The following is a 23,448-nucleotide window of genomic DNA, read 5'->3' on the forward strand; positions in this document are numbered from 1 at the left end:
CTTCTGTACAAACTAATACCTTTCTTTACAGTGCCCTTCCCCACCTCGCCCTTTGTCAGCATGACACACTCTTGTTGAGTTTTTTAAACCTTACTAACCTGTTTTCTCTGTAAAGGAGAGAACCATCAACTTCTGCAAGAAAAGTTAATCACTCCATTTGATAATCTAAACAGATACCACCCCTTGTAGAAATTTTTGCCTACATATATACATGGCATTCGGAGAAGGCAGTGGCAACCCACTCCACTACTCTTACCTGGAAAATCCCATGGACGGAGGAGCCTGGTAGGCTCGGTCCATGGGGTCGCTGAGAGTCAGACACGACTGAGCGACTTCACTTTCACTTTTCACTTTCATGCATTGGAGAAGGAAATGACAACCCACTCCAGTGTTCTTGCCTGGAGAATCCCAGGGACAGAGGAGCCTGATGGGCTGCCGTCTCTGGGGTCACACAGAGGCGGACAGGACTGAAGTGACTTAGCAGCATCAGCAGCAGCAGCATACATGCATTACATATGTGCATGTATTTATTTTCTATTTGTTTTTTGCCCTGCTAATCAGTAAGCTCGTCAAGGGTCAGGAGTCCATCTTACTTGTACTCATAGTGTCTGTAATAGTGGGTAACATGCAACAGATGATCAGTAAATATTAGTTACCAAAACTTTTGTTACTTAGATTTATGTTTTACAGATGTTTTCATAAAAGCAAATCTGGTTTCCAGTTTAAACATTTTTTTTTAAGTTAAATACAAACTTCACTTAAAATTTTGGCAGTAGGAAAAAATTTGGTGGTTTATGAAAGTCCCAATATTGTACCATGGGGGCATTTAAGAAAATACCTAGAAAACAGTATTCCTTAGACTTAGGTCTGACTGCCTTACCAAAATGCAGTGCATTGGATCATGTTTAGGTTGAGAAAAACAAATTTTATCTTAAGCAAACTAATAATTATCATTTATTCTTCTCTGCCCAATTATTAGCAAGCATAGTAGTTTTATCGATACAAGTTTTTGTTGTCTTTAACTTCCTTTTTTCTGCTTGCTTTTAAGATAGAGGCAAATCTCACTCTAGCAGTGATTTTAGACACATGATTTTTAAAATTAGAATGATATATTTAGGCTATCAGTTGAAAAGTATTTTCCTGGCTTTTACCACTTGGAATACTTTTGTTTCAACCAGAGTAACTGTAAAGCCTCAGTGTGTATTTTGAATCGCTTCCTCTGCAGTTACTACTGATCATGCTCTGTAATGGCAGGCACCATCGCTTGTTTCTCTTTTGACTCAGCACCTTGCATAGTGCCTACACTCACTGGTGCTCATTAAATGTTTGTTGATGGTCACTGAATTGATGAGTTCCTCCATCTCACCTACTACCCTGCTCCTTGCAGGTTGCTTCAGGACCAGCTCCCTACTGCCACAGCCCCTGGCCACAGCAGCAAGAAGCTAGTCCCTCCCTTGTAATTGATAAATCGGGGAACTATTTTATTACTTGAAGATTTCCCTAAGTCTGAATCTTCAGGTATTGTAGATCAAGTTTGTTCCCCACTTTACTGATTTTATAAGTTTGAAGTACTATACTGTGGGGCCGAATATAATGAAGGATAATTTTAGTCGCAGCTGATGGGGCCTTCACTTGCTTAGTTCCTGGAGGAGCGAGAGTAGAGTCAGTTTCAGTGTTAAGCCCTGACCCAGTTTAACATAAGTGAGGGTAGGTCTTCTTGAGCCTGTGACCGTGACTTAGAGACTAGATCTCTGATGTGGTAAAAAGTTCATGAACCAGCTTGTTGGTCTCATTTCTTATATGAGCATTTACATTTGGGATTGTCACTATTGAGATAACCTTTTAGGACATATTTCTCTGTAAAGCATAAAATGTCTAGACTTTCTGGTTTTGAATAGCTTAGTGTTAAGGTTTTTTTTTTTTTGGTAAAAAGCCTTTGAAATATTCTAGTGAGTATTAGTGTTTGCTGTTGGTAGGAAATCTGCTTGTGTTATTAAAATGCTTAACTGAGGAAAATAATATTTTATTCTTCTGTGACTAAAATTAGGAAGAAATAGAACCATTTCCAGAGGAAAGGGAGAACTTTCTTCAGCAATTGTACAAATTTATGGAAGACAGAGGTGAGTGTTTTTTCTTTGATTCTTTATTAATGTAGATAGCAGATAATATCTTAAAAATAAGAATTCTGTTTATTAAGGTGCGTGTCACTGGTAGTCATGGCTGTCATTTTGATTACCAGTATCACCAGCATCCTAGTGTAATGTCGGTCACGTAGTAAGTAGAATGTGGGATTTGACAGTATTTTGATGGATGTTATGGCCATGGACCTGTAAATAACTGTATTCTGTCCTGTCTATCCCACCACTTCTTTGGGGGACCCCAAAGAGCCCTTATATTAGAAAACAGTAACAGAATGGGAATCACAGCGTCATTTTATTTGAGCCTCCCTGTATGCCTGTAGAAAAGCCTCTTCTCTAAAATCACTGCCAGCCGCAAGTTGTATGTGTTTCTGTATGTAAGAGAGAGACACACAGACAGACAAGGCATTCATTCTGAGATGGGCCATAAGTCTTCTTATGACTTAGCCACGTAAAACAAAGAACAAAATTAAATCAAGTGTAGAGAAAGGTGACCAAGTCTCAAGGTGAGCCTTGTCTTAGCTTTTTGAATCTGCCTTTGTGGCTCAAGAAATATGAGCATGGTAATTAGCTAACTTTTATTTATTTATTTATTTTTTGTTTTAGAAGGAAACTTTTTCCCCCCCCCCCCATTTATTTTTATTAGTTGGAGGCTAATTACTTTACAATATTGTAGTGGTTTTGCCATACATTGACATGAATCAGCCATGGATTTACATGTATTCCCCATCCCGATCCCCCCTCCCACCTCCCTCCCCACCCCATCCCTCTGGGTCTTCCCAGTGCACCAGCCCCGAGCACTTGTCTCGTGCATCCAGCCTGGACTGGCGATCTGTTTCACACTTGATAATATACATGTTTTGATGCTGTTCTCTTAGATCATCCTACCCTCGCCTTCTCCCATAGAGTCCAAAAGTCTGTTCTGTACATCTGTGTCTCTTTTTCTGTTTTGCATATAGGGTTATCGTTACCATCTTTCTAAATTCCATATATATGCGTTAGTATACTGTATTGCTGTTTGTCTTTCTGGCTTACTTCACTCTGTATGACGGGCTCCAGTTTTATCCATCTCATTAGAACTGATTCAAATGTATTCTTTTTAATGGCTGAATAATATTCCATTGTGTATATGTACCATAGCTTTCTTATCCATTCGTCTGCTGATGGGCATCTAGGTTGCTTCCATGTCCTGGCTATTATAAACAGCGCTGCGATGCACATTGGGGTGCACGTGTGTCTCTTTCAAATCTGGTTTCCTCAGTGTTAACACTAACTTTTAACTTGCAGTGATCTAGTCATCTAGTAACTGTGGCCCTGTTTCTTTCTTACCTGCTGTTATGAGTATAGTTTCTCCTTTCCTGTAAAGATGGTAGCAAGGTAGAGGGCAGAGACTGAAAGCTTTCTGACTTGAAGAAAAAGACAAAATGAATGAATGACACTTAGAAGTGCTATTATGCTTTGTGAATTCATGTTTTTTTAATCCAGTTTTGTATTGTTGATGAGTAGCTGCGGGCTTGGTCTTCTTTTTGCTCTTGTAAAGCATAGTGGCTACTACAATATAGTTATCTTTTTATTCTTCAGTATAAAATGTCCTTGATTTATGTGTTTATTTGTATGCATGGAGGCTTGGCCTAAGAAGGCAGGCTATTTCTTAAGCTTTTTTTATATAAGCTAAATTAAAAAGTGAAGAAAATGAATAAAATCTAATATATGTTTTTTGGAAAGGGCAATAGGTTGTGTATCTCTATCCTGTTATTTTCTCTTATCACATTCTAACATTCTGATAGTTTTAGTATCCTACTTTTTTATATCCTAGAATAAACAACACTATAACTTTACTCTAGAATTACTTACTTTGTATAATAGTAGTAAATTAGTAAAATACAAAGAAAATAAAAGGTAATTCCCATTGTGAAGCAGTTGCCCATCGATTATCTCAACACTGTTTTCAGTTCTACCAAACATTGTTACACTGATGTTTTAAAATTTTTTGTTGGTGTTTTATTTTGCTTCATTTACTGTTTATTCTTTGGCTCATCAGGGGAGTGAAAGTGAAATAAAATATGAATAAAGTTTCAAAAATCTGATATAGGAAAAAAGTTTTTGATAAAATGAATTTAAGTAGATATATTTTTGATTAACCAGGGCTGTTTTTCTCATATAGACACAGATTGCACTGTATGTATTTGATGGTAATGTTTGAATCTTTTCAAAATTTAAGTAAATATGAAGCATGGTTCTGATATATTCGTGTTTTCTTTAATAGGCACACCTATTAACAAACGACCTGTGCTTGGATATCGAAATTTGAATCTCTTTAAGTTATTCAGACTTGTACACAAACTTGGAGGATTTGATAATGTAAGTATTACGATCAGAAGTGAAACATGTTCTTCATACATGTTTTCTCATCTAAAAATCATCTAAAAGTGTCTATTAACAAAAACTTAAGAATAAAGGGAAAAGAAAATGAAGAGTACAAGTTAGAAATTTGGTCTTCCTCAGACCAAATTTAAATTTGAAGATTTTTAATTTACTATTAAGTTTGTCAAACTTTCATAAGCTATCTGAGTCATAACACAACCATGTTAGTGGAAATTCTTTCTGTGTCTCTTTTCCATTAGACTGTAAGATCAGTAAGAGCAGGGATCTGTCTTAATATTCTTTATATCCTTGATCTCTACCACTGTGCCTTACATATATAGAAAACATTATTTGCATATATATGTGTGCATATATGCAGAAAGTCTTTGTTGAACTGAAGAAATTATCTTAAGGTTGCCATGATGTATGGTACTCATCCAGTTAAGACTATTCTTGGGGGAGAAAGGTACGTTGTGTTACTAGGATTCATGAAACGACTTTATTAGCTTATAGGAAATCATACGTCATGGAAAATTTTTTATCTGTCATTTCATTAAGCTTTTGATTCAGGAATGTAGATGTTTTCTTATTTACCATAGCAGGGTTTATTTAAACGTCAAACGGGGACTTCCCTGGCTATCTGGTGGTTAAGACTCTGAACTTCCCCTGTAGGGGAAGCAAGCTTGATCCCTGGTCAGGGAGCTGGGAACTGCATGCCTTGAGGCATGGCCAAAAAGGTAAAACGTCAAATGACCTAGGATTTCAGCATTTATAATTCTCTGAGATTTGTTAGAATACCAAAACTTACTTAAAAACATTGCTGTAAACCAGATTATTTTTTTTAGAATTTATCAAAATTGGTATTTTTCATTCCTTGAGACTAGAAACAACAAATATAGAACTACATAATACACAGACACACACAAGCACACACATTTGGTATTTATCAAAGTTTTATCATATTCCCCACCCTTTAATTTTTGAATTTTCATTTTACTCTGTCAGATTGAAAGCGGAGCTGTTTGGAAACAAGTCTACCAAGATCTTGGAATCCCTGTCTTAAATTCAGCTGCAGGATACAATGTTAAATGTGCTTATAAAAAGTAAGTCCGTGCACTCGATATAGCTATGTTCAACAGCATTTTACCTAGAAAGCAGGATGGAATTTACCGTATCACTGAGGCTAGTAATTTCAAGGAAGGTTTACTAGAGTAATCACTCTGTAATAGCATTTTCTAGAGTGTAGTCCATGAATATTCAGTTCAGTCGCTCAGTCGTGTCCAACTCTTTGCGACCCCATGGACTGCAGCACACCAGGCCTCCCTGTCTATCACCGACTCCTGGAGTTTATTCAAACTCATGTCCATTGAGTCGATGATACCATCCAACCATCTCATCCTCTGTCGTCCCCTTCTTCTCCCGCCTTCAATGTTTCCCAGCATTGGGGTCTTTTCACATGAATTAGTTCTTCGCATCACGTGGCCAAAGTATTGGAGTTTCAGCTTCAGCAATCAGTCCTTCCAATGAATATTCAGGACTGATTTCCATGAATAGTAGATCTGTGAGATAATCTGTGAAGAAAGTTTTTGTGCTCAAGCAAATTTGGAAAGTATTGTGTAGAAGTTAAAATGCCAAAGTTTTAAAGTCACATAAACCCAGGTTCGAATCCTGGTTCTGCCAGTTATTTGTTGTTTATGCCCTTCGGCCATTTATTTGTTCTTTTAGACCTTGATTTTCTTGTTTTTAAAATGAGATAATACTATTTGTCTCATAGTAATGATTAGTCTGATCAGCTAGTGAAATTTTACATATACTCAGAGGTCCAGTACCTGACATATAAATAAATGCTATTACTAGTTCTTCTAATAGCTATTATTACTACAGTTACTGCATTTAAGACGATGACTTTCTTTTCACCTTTAGCATTTTTTTAATGAAGTTTTTTTCTTTGAAAAAAGTTTTTATTTGAGTAAAAAGATTGTAAAGAACTGAACTAGAATAAGCTAGAGTATTAAGGTAGCTCAATATCTGAGAACTTAGAAGAAGTGAACACATATTTTAAAAACCACAACTCTACAATAACATTTCAAAATGTTTTCCCAAATATAACTTCTTTTCGTGTTTCCAGATACTTATATGGTTTTGAGGAGTACTGTAGGTCGGCCAATATTGAATTTCAGATGGCACTGCCAGAGAAGGTTGTTAACAAGCCTTGTAAGGAGTGTGAAAATGTAAAAGAAATAAAAGTTAAGGAAGAAAATGAGCCAGAAATCAAAGAAATAAAGACTGAAGAGGAAGCAAATATAATACCAAAAGAAGAAAAGCCTCTTGAAGAGGGTATTGAAAGAAAGGAGAATACTCAGCCCTCTCAGGTAAATAGGGTACTGTTAATAGTCCTTTGTTTTCTCTAGTACATTGTCTCCATCCTCTCTAAAGATTCCTTATTTAATTTATCTTATAAATTTTATTGTTCGTGCATTTTCTTTATTACATACTATTTTTGTGTTTGAAATAGCCGTTAGCTATTTTTGCCATTGTTTTAGGGATGGCAGAAGATTGTTAAAATACCTTTCTCAGTACTGGTTGGTACCTGTGCTAGTAATTAGATAATGGAATTAGGTTGACAATTTTTACTTTTGTTGGTTTAGTTCCTCTGATCTTTTTCTAGGGGAGTAAAAAGAATTTATTAGAATCTGTGCCTCCACAATCTGAACAGGAAAAAGAAGTTAACATGAAAAAAACAGAAGAAAATGAAAATCTGGAAGATAAAGATGGTGAGACAATGGGAGCAGATGAATCCCTCAGCATAAAGGTAGAAGCTGAAGAAGAGAAGGCAAAATCTGGGTAAGAAATCTGTTTTTGGTTGAGATGCGTTTTATAGCTGAATGAATTCTTGTAATTTGCTCTTTGTGTGTTTGTATGAATCTAAATGTGATTGACAAAATAAATGAGTGATTTTAATTTGTATTTATTATGCAGATAGCATTTGCCTCCTTCAGAGACCCTACTAATGCAAATTTGTAGAAAAAGATCATATTTCTGATCCATTATTCTTGCTCTCATCATGGAAATTTATGAAATCTTGAGCTAGAGAAGAACAGTTCTTACTGCATTAGCCTCTGCTGCATAACTAGATAATACAAATTTGGGAAGATGGCTTTCTCCGGTGTTTTGTAGATGGTATGTTGGGTATAGATTTTGAGAGTTGTAATTATTTTTTAAGCAAAAAATAAGAATGGAAAACTGCTAGTACTTAGTTTATAAAAAGTCAAAATTGTTATGTTGCATTTTACGTGATAGTAGCATTTACTTGGTTTGGTCAGTTTGAGAATTATTTAGCAATGTATCAATAATACCTATACTGACAGTGGACCCTGCATTTTATAGGTGATCTTTGGCATTTCATCTTGTTTCTGAGGCTTAAAAAAAATCTAAACATCCCCATTGTTAGTGATTCTTTTAAATAAGTACAACTATATATTTTTTTGATCATTTTCGTATTTTCTAAAATTTGGCCACAGCATGCAGACAAGCAAGGAAGAGGGAAAAATGATGCTTAGATGACTATAGTAAAATGTGTTTATTACACTCTGTAATATATATGTCTCTCTGGTGTACAAATGTGTATTTCAAGTACTCCTTAGTGATACTGGAAATTATTTCTACTTTTAAGAAACTTGGTATCTTTTTGCTTAAAATCTCTTGCTCATTTTGGTGGTGGTTGGTGGTTTAGCCACTAAGTTGTGTCCGACTCTTATGACCCCATGGCTGTAGCCTGCCAGGCTCCTCCGTCCATGGGATTCTCCAGGCAAGAATACTGGAGTGGATTGCCATTTCCTTCTCCAGGGGATCTTCCCGACCCAGGGATTGAACTCCTGTTTCCTGCATTGCAGGCATATTCTTTATCGACTGAGCCATTTTAGTGTTATTCTAAAATTTTGACCACAACATGCAAATAAACATGGAAAAATGTAACAAAACTGGCTTTAGATGAATATAGTTTGTCTATTATACTTAGTTATGTTTCTGTGTGTGTTAAATGTATATTCGAAGTACTCTTGCTGCTACTTGAAGACTACGTCAGCTACTAAGAAATTTCATAAGGATTCAGCTTTTTGCCTAAAAATCAGATTTATAAATATGCATCTATTTCTGGAGCATTTACCGTGTGGAAAGCCCTGTAATAAGCCTGTATTTTCTCTTTGTGACTAATAATTGTCTTAATTTTTCATGTTGGTACTTCAGCTTATTTTATGGTATAAACTATATTTTGTAGGTTTTTTTGAATTCTTCAGCTATATGGCTTATGTATTTATTTATTAAATTTTTAACATTTTTACACACTTTTTTTAAAGTTTAAGTGTTCATTTTTGATGCGTCAGGTCTTGGTTGTGGCACCCAGGCCTCTCTGGCTGCAGTGCATGGGCTCCTGAGCGCGGGCCCAGCAGTTGCGGCGCACAGGCAGAGTTGCCCTGTGGCGTGTGGGGTCTCACTTGCTTGACCAGGGATTCAGCCTGTGTTGCCCGTACTGCAAGGACCACCAGGAAAATTCCTATGGCTTTTTTATTTACTGCAGGTATTTATAAATGTATCATACCACAAACACCTTTTCCTGTTGTGGCTGCTGTAGAAGATTATGGGTTATAAATATCCAAAACTGATCTCTGAATTTTATTAGATCAGTGCAACAGAAAATTTTGTGATTGTAAAGAATTCATATATAAATACCTAGTATATAAACTGTCTCTGAGTAATTAGCTGGTACAAGACCTTTCAGTGTCCTTCCTTTGTAGTTCAGGTGTGGAAGATTAAATAATTAAATTTATGTAAAATATCTGGTTCAGTGCCTGGCCCGTAGTAGGTACTAATAAACTATAGTAGTTATTTTGTTCTTAATTTTGGTCCATTGTAAGGAATGTGATCTCAAACTTGGGAAATTTGATATTTGTGAGTTCAGATGAAAAAGTCCTTGTGGATACATTTGGTTTCCCAAAATGTAAAAGATAACTGATGCAATGTGTGTGTTTTGTGTTTATGTTTGTATGTAATGCATACATCTGCTTAGTATACTGGCTACATTTTATCTTTGAAAGGCTCTCTTTCTTGGCATTCTGTGTCCTGTTTGGTGTGTCTACCTCTGATTTTGCCACTGAGAAGAGAAGGAGGGGGAGAATATTTGCTTCAGCTGATAGCCAGTAATTGTGTTGTATGCCTTTTTGTAGTTCAGTGTGTTATTGAGTGACTCTCATTTGGTTTGTGTCTGAGGATGACATTAAATGAGAAATTCTAATTTTTAATTGCTTTTAAAAATTGATACAGAGTATGAGGTTTTTATTCCAGATTACATAAAAGATTGCGCTGGCTACCACCTAAAGTAGGACTGTACTAGCTGTTACTGGCGTTTGCCGGTTGGCTTCAGTGCTGCGTGTGCGTGTGCGCTCAGTTGCTCAGTCCTGTCTGACTCTTTGCGACCCCATGGACTGTAGCCCACCAGGCTCCTCTGTCCATGGGATTCTCCAGGCAAGAGTACTGGAATGGGTTGCAGTTTCCTCCTCCAGGGGATCTTCCTGACCCAGGGATTGAATCTGCATCTCCTGCCTTGACAGGTGGATTCTTTACCCTTGAGCCACCAGGGAAGCCCTCAGTCCTATATAGTTTTGGCTTAATAATGTAATGTACAGTTTAGAGTTAGTTTTCGTTTAAAACATTTTAGACTTTTAATCGTCTTATATCTCTTTTATGTTTTGTACAGTGATTCTGAGATGCATGATAAATCTCTTTGGTGTATGATCCATCTTTGTTGTATCTACCAGCATATACTTCCTTTTCTCCCTGATGAGCAGTGATATAATCTTCTGATTAAACAAGTAGTATTCTTTCTGAAAAAGCATTACTGTTTTAATTTTACATGTTTATTACATATATATAAATCAGTTAATAGTTTATCTGATGGTTTCCTAGGTATTTCAGCCTTTCTGATAGTTTCTTAAATATTTCAGCCTTACTTACAATTTTTTCATTATAGAAATGTTAATAGATTTTCAATGGTAGAGTTCATATTTTTTATCTCAGATTACAGCTGGATTCATTTAATTTTTACGTACCTATTTGACTATAAACAAGTCTTTAAAATAGTAATTCTTAAGAATCTTTGTAGACTTTGTGATGCATTTCAGAGAAAACTGACTCATTTGGTACTTTTGTGAACTCAGACTTAATTTCATAAGTGTATTAAGCTTCCCTTCATTCCTGCTTGCCTCACTGTATATATAGAAGGAAAGGGGTAGGAGAATAAAAAAGCCTTATAGTTCTACTTGTGACACTATTTCTAGTTTATTTTTTGGTGCTACATAATTGTGTAATTAGTAATGATAAAGCATGTTATTGCTAAAAAAGTTTGCATATAAGAATATAAAACTAAAATTATTAGTGGAGGAAGTATTTTTATCTACATATTATACCCATTAACTTTTAAGGGTTAGTTACTTATCTGTCTTATGGTTCTATTTTATGACATTTATTCATTTGTCAGCTATAAAGTGATGGATTCTTTTTGAGAGCAAACTGTTGCAATAAGGATAGACATACTGCAGAGTAAATTAAAAGTAGTTGCAGTTTTTTAAAAATAAATCTAGTACTTGGAAAATTTATAATTTAGGATTTTCCTCCAATTTATTGAATACAAATTTGTGGTCAATATAAAATGAATATGATTGTTTTAGAAAGTATATGATATTGAGAAGACCAGAATGGTTGCATTGCTGCTTCTAGAATGCAGATGACTTTCAGTTTCATATTTGCAACTGGTCTCTCATATGCCTGTTTCTTCAGAACTTTAAAGTTCAGAGAATTGGTAGAAGAGGACTTTTGGTAAATATGGAGAAAAGAGAGCAGAAATTGTGTTGAAGTTTAGAAGAACAGAAAGAAAAAACTTGATGTGATTTTAATGTGAACTTAGTAGGATATTCCTATAAAAGGTGAAATAATATTTCATTTAATACAACTTCTGAAAATCTGGTTGAAATTATTTTAAGACTAGCCATTGGCTAGTAAAAACTTGTTTAAACATCTGGAGGTTGGAAATATTTGAATGAAAAATATTTTTTAGTCAGAAAATGGCTATGAGGTACGATGATTTTTGTTTTTGTTAGCTGAGTTATAAAAAACTTCTACAATAAAACATGAGAAAAATGTTAGCATCAACCTTACTAGCTAGTTTGTTGCTGATCAGCACAACTTCTGTTCTTCTGCCTGTTGGACATTTTCTTTTAATACACTTACTTTTCAGTTTTCATTTTCTCTGAATATATCTTTCTGTAATCATCCATGGTCATCTTATGCAGTTTTAGTTTTTAATATTAAATTGAAACTCAGAGAATATCATACGCTTGGAACCTGCTATTCCCGGAACAATCACAGCCACGATTTTTATCAATTTATGTGGTTTGGAACTGAAAAGCTTATGAAGTGTCTTTTATTAACTGCAGTTTTTTAAACCTTTCAAGAGATGAAACGAATAAAGAGGAAGAGGAAGATGATGAAGAAGTAGAGGAGGAGGAGGAGGAGGAGGAGGAAGAGGATGAAGAGGATGATGACCACAATGAGGAAGAGGAGTTTGAGTGCTATCCACCAGGCATGAAAGTCCAAGTGCGGTATGGACGAGGGAAAAATCAAAAAGTGTATGAAGCTAGTATTAAGGATTCTGATGTCGAAGGTGGAGAGGTCCTTTACTTGGTGCATTACTGCGGATGGAATGTGAGGTAACTTGAGTTTCAGCTGGTGATTGCTACCTGAAAAGTCTCGTACGGTGATTTCCTGTTTTAAAATTGAACGAATTACAGATTTATTAGTATTCCAATTGAGGTCATAGTATACCGTATAAAAAACGTGGGGTTTTCGCTTGTAAATACATCTCTCTCAGTGACTTCCTCCTTACTGTTTTCAGTACTTCAAAGATATCCTTAGTGTCTAGAAAACTAAAGTCTGTGTAGTTGATTTTAATGTTATGCATGTAGATTAATAGGGGCAACATTGTTGGTAAAATGATAGAAAATTTTCTTTAAAAGTTAAAAGGAATTTGAGCTTCTTGAGGTCTACAAGCCAATTATGAGGCTTCTGACTCTCTTGCATTTTCATCTACCTTTCCATGGTAACACCTCTTCCTTGTTATCTTCTTAAATCATCACATTTCTTTCCTTTAGTAGGCAGGATTTTAAAGTTGTGATTTCTTAGGAAGCTTTAGCTATTTCAGAAAGGCCTTATCTCCTCGTTAGCAGCTCTTGCATTACACCTTGTTCAGAAGCCTCAGAAATTAATTTTTATGTTTGAAGCAATGATTGAAATATCATGAGCAAGTCTGCTTGACTGAAATAGGGCGCATGGTCCAACTCTACTTACCTAGGGAACTGAAAAGCGGGACTGAGTTTTCTTCTTATACAAGTTTCCTTTGGTAATATCTGAATTTTATCCAACGTTGACAAGCTAGTTTTGGGATCTGAGCAGCTAGATATCTTTGAGAAAAACCTTATTTATTTTGGAATGTCTGATACTGTATTTGGAGTAGCCTGTGATGAGTTGTAGCTTTTGAAAAGGTTGCCATCGGAGTTTTCAGTGGTGGTGGTATGGTGTGCCTAGCGTTTTCAAGGAGGAACACAGTTCTTATGATTTATGTTTACATTGTATTCTGTGGTTTGGAATGTGATTAAGAAAACATCATCTCCAGAGTGTCTGTTTCTTAAAAAAAAATACACTCTCTGTTTCTTAAAAGTACAATTCGTGTTGTCCTTTTGCAGCAGTAGGAAGCTTTGGAAGCAAGTCTAATCTGATTACCTTTCCTAATTTGAGAATGGTGCAGTTTTGTTCCATCCTGAAGCTTGGAAGAAAATAGCACTTAAGTCATAAGGAAATGTGTAGGAGTTTTGTTTAGGACGTTTTTCTTTTATTACTTCTAACCAAAAAGATTAACAAAGTTTTGGATTTTAAGAATGCCTATCAGTATTGTTCTGATGAAACATAAGCTTCTCCAGAGACCACTTTTTAACATCGTGTGTAATTTATCCTTTTGACTGTCGGTTCTTGTGCTGTCTCTGTGGTGCCTGACTTCCCTCACCTGAAGGGCTGACTATTAATATCATGTTCAAAGGAAGATACTTGAGATTACTGAGCTGCTATCAGAATATTTTGCTGTCTGTGATATTTAATCATTTTGATTTTATTAAATATAAATGTAGAGGGAGTTCCACTTTGACCCAGGATGTAAATGTTAAATATGTTAGTTTAAAATTCGGAAGGAAAAATTGCATCAGTGAAAATTAATAACTACTATGTAAGGCCCACAAGATAGGTAATCTGAGATACATCATCTTTTATGGTTTTTTGTTTGTTTCCAGTTCTTCTAGTTATTCTGCTAGGTTATATAATGAGGCAGTTTTCCTAGTAGTCTTTATAAAATGCTTTAATTCTGTGACCAGTGGGTAGAATTTAAGCATTCTCCAAGTTTAACTGTAATGCAGACTTGATTATTTTCTGCTAATTATTTCATTAAACAGAAGAGGCATAGATAAAATTGAAACATTCATGAAATTATTCTGCAGTTAAGTTGCAACTTTGGTTTGTTAAGAAAAGATTGAATAAAAGTAAGCATAATCCTATCCTAGGAGCACTTGGATTTTAGAGCATAGAAGGAATGTTTGGTGCTTGTGCTTTGAAGTAGATGGAGGGTTGGGTAGAGTAAGGGAAGATTTTAAATTGAGGCATTCAAGTTTTTAATAACATAGCAAAGAAAAACGAGACCTAGTTCAACAAGACAAACTTGAATTAATGAGAAGGATGTCATCTACTCCTGACAACTGACACATTTGTATGGTACGAACTTTGAAAAGAAGAAAACCTTACCATCTTGATGAAGACCTGTAGAGTGGATCTCTACAGACTCCAGCATCATAGAGAAAACAGTTGTACTTCAGTAGATTAAGCAGTTATTTTTTTATAGTCAGTGTTGTAGTATTTCCATTTCTCTCTGGAATAATACCCAAAGAGTCTGTCTTATGGATGAATAAGAAACTGTGAGTTTTGCAGCTCCTTTACATCTGAAGCTAATCTGATGAGGACCTCAACAAATCCTCATCAGCTCTACAACTGTCTTCCTGTTACTTGGGAGAGCTCCAGCTTGATTTCTCAATTTAAACTTGAGTTGTGCAATTAGAAGTGAAGATTTATGCATGAAGTTTCATGAAAATAGTTTTATTTTCACTGGCAGTCATTCATTACAGTAGCAATTTAGGAAATTTTGTATGGAACTGTTTGAGTTTTGTTTGGTAGGAAACATTTTCCAGAAAGCAGATTTTTCTTAAGGAAAATAATATCTTTCTTAGTTAGAAAAATACTGTTTTCTTATGATTTCTACATTTTTCTTTTTTATGAAGTTCTATATAAACCTTTATGTTAATTTTCATTTATACCCCTATTTCATAACTGAAAATGTCGCTTTTTTTGTTTTTTTACATAAGATAGTGTTTGGGTCAATTTGTTTTTAACTACTACGATGAGAAAAAAGACATGTTGATGTGCTCACATCAGATTTATGAGAAATCGCCAGAATTCTGATCCTTAACCACATGTGCTTCAGTGCTAAGTTACTTGAGTTGTGTGTGACTCTTCCCGACCCCACAGACTGTAGTCCGCCAGGTTCTCTGTCCATGGGATTCTCCAGGCAGGAATGCTGTAGTGGCTTGTCATTCCCTCTTCCAGGGGAATCTTCCTGACCCAGGGATCCAACCCAAGTCTCTTAATGTCTCCTGCATTGGCAGCCAGGTTCTTTACCACTAGCACCACCTGGGAAGCCCAGAATGGTAAAACACAGCTACAGAATTTTTCAGATATGATGACCCATATGTAAGACTATTTTCCAGTGTTATATATAGTATTTACTAGTTCACCACATGCTTGTTTACAGAATTTTAAAAACTCATCCAAAAGTCGCATTCAATAGGAAAATACATAAAAGAAAGATAAGATTACTTTTTTGTATTGTAGTGTTCTCTTTTAGTCTTTTAAAAAATATATCTCCGTACATTAAAAAACTTATAGTCATACTTCAGTAGTTTTAATAGTAGGCTCACTGTTATATTTGTTTTAATTTCTCAGTGATGTTAATATTTTATAGATTTTTTTAGTATTATTAGCTAATTGATCCTTTTCACTCTCAGGTTTCTAGGTCGTGCCGTAAAACATGGGATTGATGTTTGAAAACAAAGAGTTTGGAATTCATTTGCCATAACTTTGAGTGTGTTGGATTTATCTTTGTTCAGTAGCAAATATCCTTGTTCAGTAATATTTACAACCTTGTGTGTTAGAACTATCTAGACTGCTTGGCATGGGATTTAAAATACATCAATATTCTATCATGTATTGGTGCTGATTTATTTTTCTCCATTTCCACCTTGACTTTCTATAACCGTGGATTTGGAGATTTGACTAGAGAGTTTATTTTTTATGTTGATGATTACCAACTACATTAAAGAATACCCCAACTAAAAATAAGAGACACTGTAAATTTCAACTGTAACTCAAACAACAAGTTATTTCTAGTCCATATTATGTTACAGAAAACTGAAAATAAGGTAAATTATTCTTGAATATATTATTTGAAATGAAGATGTGTCTCATTTAAAAAACACCATATTTTTGGAAGCAAATTGGCACCTCCTTGGAGGGAATAGGTGGAGTAAAAAGCTTTCACAAACCAGTTGGTTTAATCACATTTTTGTGAGCACGCACCCGCTGTTTATCAAACATGTTTCTTTATTTGGCAAACATAAGTTCAACATCTATGAGCCAATATTGTGCTTTGCACTAAAGGTACAAAGAAATATTCCCTATCGAGGAATTTGTCCAGGTGAGGGAAGTATCCCACCAGGATTTACAAACCCCTAATGCCCTCAACCTCTCCTTATGTTGCTTATATTCTTCAATCATTTCTTAGAATTTTTTTAATACCCCTATATTCTTCTGTTGCTCTTGTGTTGCTTTGCAGCACCTGCTTGACAGAACTGCAAGAATCCTGATTCAGCCTTAACACTCCTCCTCCCCCTCCTGGCCTGCACCTGTGCAGTTGATGAGCAACCACAGTGATCGGTCTTATTTTAAAGTTAGGGCTGTGAACTTCAGGTGGGCACTGTATGTCCTCCTCCCGGGCCCTTTCTGCTTTCTCAGTCTGTTTTATTTTTTAATGGCATAATCTTTAGTTATTACTGTAATTTTTATTGGTATCATTAACAGGTAATATTATATTCAGGTATACAATATAACAGTTTGATATTTGTATATATTACACAGTGATCACCATAGTAAGTGTAATTCATTCACATTCATCACTGTACAGTTATAGAAATCTTTCTTTTTTAATATTCTTTCTTCCCTCCTTAAAGCCCCAGCAACTCTCCCCATCCCCGCTTTCAGCTGGTGACCTCATTGAAAAATTGAAAGAAGAAAATTTCTACAGAATTCCACTACATGACCTTCTTACCTATACATGATGCTTGCTGTATTTTATGCCTTCTCATCTTTCACCTTAGGTGAACAAGCATGCTGCTATCTAAAACCCATCTTCTAACTGCCATGCCTTCTGCCAAAATCAGAGTTAATGGGCCCAGAAATTCTCCTCTTTTTTTTTTTTTCTCTATATTTTGTTGCTTGTTCTGTTCTAAACCATTCCCATCTGTATATAGACCTGCAGTTACTTCTTTGATCTCAAAGAACACTCCTTTGAACTTACCCTGCGTTTTCTACTGTGCTGTTTCTTTGCTCCATTTCCATCCGGCAAAAATGATTTGAGTTATTTACACTTGTTATCCACTTTTTCTTTGTTTTTGTGTAAACCCAACCCAGTAAGGCTTATGCCACACTGCACCTCCAGAACTGTCAACTGTTCAACCTTGTTTCTTAACTTCTTACTTGCCTTACCTGTGTGACTGACTCAGTTGATCACTCTTTCTGTGATACTTTTTACATGAGCTCCAACAGCTGCAGCTGCAGTTACTTTTCTTGTTTATTTTTCTTTTCTGCCGTTCTCAAAATTAAAAAATCACTTCTCAGTTATTTTATCTTTTCTGTCTTATTTCTTGTCTTTATGTATTTTCTCCACTTTAATTGTTCCCTTCTTTCATTCTTCTGGTATACATTTTAACTTTATTTACACTGTATTTCTGTTTTTCCAGTTTTGATTTGAGTCACTTTTTTGATGTTGAATTTTTTTAAATTATTTTTTGGAGCCAAATTTTTTTTCCCCATTTTTGAATTGGTTGTTTTTTTGTTGATGTTAAAGAGTTGTCGGAGTTCTTTATGTATTCTGTATACTAATCCCTTATCAGATGTAATTTGCATATATTTTCTCCTGTGAACCCACAGAATTGTCTTTTCACCCTTGGTATTGTCATTTGCTGTACAGAAGTTTTTAATTTTGATAAAGTCCAGTTTGTCTATTTTTTTTCTGTGTTGCTCATGCTTTTGGTTTGTATCCTAGAAAACGTTGCCAAATTCAGTGTCATGAAAACGTCCCTATTTTCTTATGAGAGTTTTATAGTTTTAGCTTTAATATTTAGCATTTTGGTCCATCTTGAGTTAATTTTTATCTTTGATTGTGGTATTCAACTTTTTTAATGACCTCTTTGGGTGATACACAGAGCCCATCTCCTAATTCACAGATAAAATGGGGTTAAGAGTTAGAGACTTGAATAGACTGGAAGTGCCCAATCCTGTGACTTTTCTTCCACTCCTGTGACTTTTCTTCCACTCCATATTAAGTTAAAGAACTGTAAATGAAGGCCATTTGACAGTGGTCTCCAAGTAAATAACTGTCTGTTTTAAGGAGAGAAGGGGAACATGGCCCATATCTTTGTCTCTAAGCCTCCTTACTCTCTTTGTGCACACCTCCTCTTGTGTGCCCTTCTTCATTTCACTTCATTTCATACCTCACTGCCATCTCCAAACTCTTGTCTCCATAAACCCTTCTGTCCTAGCCTATTCACTTATGTTTATGATCCAAAGCATTAAAATGGAAAACTACTATAGAAGTCAAGGGCTGTATGTTACTGCTCATGTGAAAAATTGTTTTGCACCATGTAAAATGCTTTATATTAGACAGTCCTTCATGTAGAGAAATTTAAATGAAAGCTTATAAGCAGTGAGTAAAGTGAACATAAATATAATTTCTCTTTAGAAAAATGACTTTTGAGTTGGTTAGCTTTTCAGTACAAGTGAAAATAAACATTTCCTTTGTGAAAAAGATGAACAAACTCAGGTATTTTTGCACTCAAATGGCTTTTCTCGGAGTGTTTATTTAACTGGACCTGTTCTATCAGTATTTTTTATAGATTGGTAGGTATATTTACTGTAAAGCATTAACTTGGACCTATTCCATTTCATAGCTTTATAGATTGGCAGGTACATCAGTATGTTTGTCTAAATGTGCACAAAAACACTAACCTCCTAAACTTATCAAATATTCATAAAACAAACTTCGAGGATTCTTTTAGAAGTCAGTAGCTGCATCACAACATACAATGAGTGCCAGAGTTGTTAACCATTTACAGTGATCTTTATAGTCCTGGTACAATGTTCTGTGATGTGTTGTTAATGTTATATACTACCTCTGCCTGAAGACCTTTGTTTCATTTTACACAGTTAAGTTTTCTAGGAAACCAGATCTGTAGTATTGTAATGCCATTCTCTTATACTGTTTATGTGTTTAATATGATGATGCAGTAATATTAATGTTTTTATCATTCTGCTTTTCTCTATTATGATGAAACCGTTCCTGCTTTTTTTGGTGTGACTTGAACAGTGTTACATGGGATAGAAATATGAAATGTTAAGAGCATGCTTAGGATTTTATTTTTTCAATAATATGCTTTTATTTTTGTTTTATCTTTTTAAGTTTATTTATTTTAAAACTTTTTTGGCTGCACAGGCTCTTCATTGTTGCACATGGGCTTTCTCTAGTTGTGGTCAGTGGGGGCTGCGCTCTAGTTGCGGTGCGCAGGCTTCTCACCGTGGTGCTCCTCTCTTTGCAGAGCACAGGCTCCAGGGCTCAGGGGCTCAGTAGCTGCAGCACTCGGGCTCCAGGGCTCAGACTCAGTAGTTGTGGTGTACAGGCTTAGTTGCTCTGTAGCATGTGGGATCTTCCCGGACCAGGGATCAAACCCATGTCCCTGCATTGTAAGGTGGATTATTAGTCACTGTACCATCAGGGAAGCCCTGTTTTAAGTTCATGACTAAAGGCATTAAATGGTCCTCAGTAGGTCTCTTTATAAATTTTGCTTTAGGTATTTTCTCACGTTGAAAATAAATGTCTGAATTGAGATCATTATAGAAAATTCATGAAGTAGGTAACCTGGTTAAATTGCTTATAATGTTTGTAATTGATAACTAGTGCTGCTTTTCTCATAACTTGGTCTTTTTTTCTCTTACAACATATTTTCCCCCATATTTTCTTACTCAGTTTAAGTGGGGAAATTCCTTTCCTGCTAAGAGGGCCTAAATTTTCATCTCAGATGTGAGGTTTTTAAAGCTAAGTTAGTTTTATGATGTATGTTATCTTTTTGCACGTAGATAGGCAAGATACAAAGTACTTAATTGTTCAGCAGTTGCTAAATGAGTCTCTACAGAAAAAGCACAGATGATTTTAATATTTCATTTATATTAATGGTTGGTTACTAGATTTTTATCTTTTACAATCTGTATGTGTATTTTAAATAATGAGTTTTAAAATATTTTGTCAGTTCAGCTTTGCTTTCGCAGTTATTTGTACATTATTCTGCATGTAATTATTGTGTGGGTATATGTAAACACATGACTGATAATATTTCTTTGAAAGTGGTTTAGTTGGGTTTAAACAGAACCAAAATCTGAATTATTGTGGGCACAGTAACCATTTTGATATCTTATGTCTGGTTGACGAATGCTCTTTTCCATTTTTATTGTTGCTAAATGATTTCTTAGATGATTTGCCAACACATCCAAACAAAAATCAAAACGTATTCTTTTTAGAACTCTATTTTTCTCTGGTGAGAGCAAGTATGCTATGGTCTCTGAATGGTTCCTTTTAGCTTTGTATAAGTATTTTAATTCAACACATTAGAATTTCAAATATTATGTAGCTGCTTTTTTGGGAAGGGTTCAGAAGATTGGTATTGTTGCCGTGTAATGGCTGACTGCTGTTGTCCTCTGTGTTAAGTTGTAAGCTCCTTGAGAAGATACTGTGGTGCTTTCATTACCCAGCGCCTCGTGCAGAGGCTGTCACATGACAGGTGCCTAACAAGTATTTGTCCAGTGAACAAGCCCTTGTGCAGACTTCTAGTCTGGGGTTTCGTTCGAGTTTTTAATTTGGGGGATCATCTGTTCTACTTTTCTTCATTTTATGTAGGTCAGGGAGCCAACTGCTAGAAGTTAAATGGGTTGCCCACACTCTGTTCTTTCATGTTTATTCCATTAGTTGAACGTTAGATGATCCCAGCAGATTTTCCCAAGTCAGTATATTCTTTGAAAATATTTTCTTTAGTACTTTAAATATCAGATGAGATACTTATCTAGGCTCCACACATTAATTACAAAGAGTTTATTGATAACTGAGTTGAAAAAGTATGGTCTAATCACTAACAGGTTTAGTCTTCATTTTTGTATTCAGTGTTTGTTCATATTTGTTTCAGTATTTGTTTTTTTTGGTTTTTTAATATTTGTTGTTTAATGAAAGTAGTAATCTTCGTTTCCTTGTGCTCTTGCAAGCTATATTTCCTTTTGTCATGAACAGGCCAATTGCTGTCTTCAGTTCATAATTTCTAAATTTAAAGTCCCAATTATAGGCAGTACTGGAGAAGGAAGTGGCAACCGACTCCAGTATTCTTGCCTGGAGGATACCATGGACAGAGGAGCTTGGCGGGCTACAGTCTCTAGGGTCGCAATGAGTCGGACATGACTGAAGTAACTTAGCATGCATGCATGTAGGCGGTACAGTTTTTGTCAATAATCTAGAGTACTTGATTTTTCTCAGACATTCTCATAAAACTCTGTTGCTTGAATTAAAGTTGCAAGTTATTTTGTTCATAGGCCAACCGCTTAGCTTCAATTTCTTTTCTAGTTTTCAAGCTGCATCATCATAAAACATGGTAGCTGACAGCAATGGGCCTGCTATCCTTGGGGGAAAATCTAGGTATTTAGCAATGAAGTGGTTTCTTGGAATATCTGTTGCCCTGAATAGCTGTTAAGAGTGTTCTTCATTCACAGTTGAGAGCCCCCATCAGAACATGCATTCTACTGTCTTGATTCCCTTTGTGGTATTTAAAGCAGACTCAAGAATACCGGAGAGCCACTGGAACAGGATGACCACTGTGGCTGAGGGATGAAAGCATGTTCATATATTTGGGAATGTTTGAGAGAAGGAGGAAAGCATCTTAAAACCAGAAAATTTATATTTGACTTAGTTTTAAAAATTCCTGTTTTCTTTAAAGAAGTTATGTTTTATTTATTTATTTATTTTTAACAGAAGTATATTTGCTTTATAGAATTTTGTTGTTCTGTCAAACCTCAATATGAATCAGCCATAGGTATACATATACCCCCTCCCCTTTGAAGCTCCCTCCCATCTCCCTCCCCACCCCACCCGTCTAGGTTGATACAGAACCCCTGTTTGAGTTTCCTAGGCCATACAGCTGATTCCCGTTGGCTGTCTATTTCGCATTTGGTAATGTAAGTTTCCATCTTACTCTTTCCACACATCTCACCCTCTCCTCCCCTCTCCCCATGTCCGTGAGTCTATTCTCTATGTCTGTTTCTCCATTGCTGCCCTGTAAATAAATTCTTCAGTACCATTTTTCTAGATTCTGTATATGTGTGTTAGAATATGGTATTTATCTTTCTCTTTCTGACTTACTTCACTCTGTATAATAGGTTCTAGGTTCATCCACCTCATAAAGAGGTTATTTTGAAGGATGAATCAATATCCTACTTGGTATGATGCCCTGAGGAGACATTGAGACATGTTTTATGGTCTCTCTTTTTTTTTTAAAGCCACATTTTTATGCTCTTTGCCACCTCCCCATTATTTCATTTTTTCATGCAAGATATTTAAATTTGAACTAATTTTCCTATATTCTGTCTTCTTGGACTACATACTTATGCCTAAAGTAAATATGTTGTAATCTCTTTTTAATAAATATTAAATATACTACATAAAAAGTTTTAAGTTCATATAGAATAAACAGATTCAGTGACAGCTTTTTTTGTAGTTCTGATCTTAATTCTCTTTATTTTACTCAAATCTTCATTCTTGGTATTTGATAGGGAATCAGAGATCTTAATCCATGAGTATTACCTCCTTTATTTAAATTAACAAACACTAGTAAAATAAAAATTAAACTGGCCTAACTCTGTCTTACATAATTTAATGTCAGTAGTAATTCTGGGGAATATCAGTTTGCTTTTTTCTCCTGCATGAATTTCTTTTTCTCTCCTTTATGTTCTTTGAAAGTATTCTGTAAAGAAAATAGAACTCTTGAATAATACTCTAATGAGTAATTACATAACGGGCAAGAGCATTTCTTTATACTTAAAATACAGTGATTAGTTATGACATCAGTTTATTTTCTGGTCATTTTTTTCCCCTTGTAACATTAGTCAGGCAACTAAAGTGATATTTAGAACCTCATTACATTCTGAAACGTTTGTCTGTTAATGTTTACATCGGTGGTCTCAACCTCAGGGCTCCCCTGGTAGCTCAGCTGGTAAAGAATCCGCCTGCAGTGCAGGAGACCCGGCTTTGACTCCTGGGTCAGGAAGATCCCCTGGAGAAGGGATAAGCTACCCACTCCAGTATTCTTGGGCTTCCCTGGTGGCTCAGTGGTAAAGAATGTGCCTGCAGTGCGGGAGACCTGGGTTGGGAAGATCCCCCGGA

General features: G+C 35.5%; 1 protein-coding gene across 6 annotated transcripts in view; it reads left to right on the forward strand.

Annotated features, from left to right (window-relative positions):
* The window catches only part of ARID4B (AT-rich interaction domain 4B), a 133,521-nt gene that overhangs the window by 83,886 nt on the left and 26,187 nt on the right, over window positions 1–23,448 (forward strand). For 3 of the 6 annotated variants that reach the window (XR_009696032.1, XM_061161450.1, XM_061161451.1), the window contains exons 12-17: window positions 2,048–2,120; window positions 4,405–4,499; window positions 5,508–5,605; window positions 6,631–6,874; window positions 7,171–7,346; window positions 12,008–12,262. Coding sequence is in view for 5 of the 6 variants with exons in the window: in XM_061161450.1 (XP_061017433.1) it covers window positions 2,048–2,120; window positions 4,405–4,499; window positions 5,508–5,605; window positions 6,631–6,874; window positions 7,171–7,346; window positions 12,008–12,262 (941 nt within the window). In the remaining variant the exon portion in view is untranslated. The remainder of the gene's footprint in view (window positions 1–2,047; window positions 2,121–4,404; window positions 4,500–5,507; window positions 5,606–6,630; window positions 6,875–7,170; window positions 7,347–12,007; window positions 12,263–23,448) is intronic. The other 3 variants (XM_061161453.1, XM_061161452.1, XM_061161454.1) reach the window with 3 other exon arrangements.

Source organism: Dama dama, chromosome 15, assembly GCF_033118175.1.
Source record: "Dama dama isolate Ldn47 chromosome 15, ASM3311817v1, whole genome shotgun sequence".
Taxonomy (NCBI): Eukaryota; Metazoa; Chordata; class Mammalia; order Artiodactyla; family Cervidae; genus Dama; species Dama dama.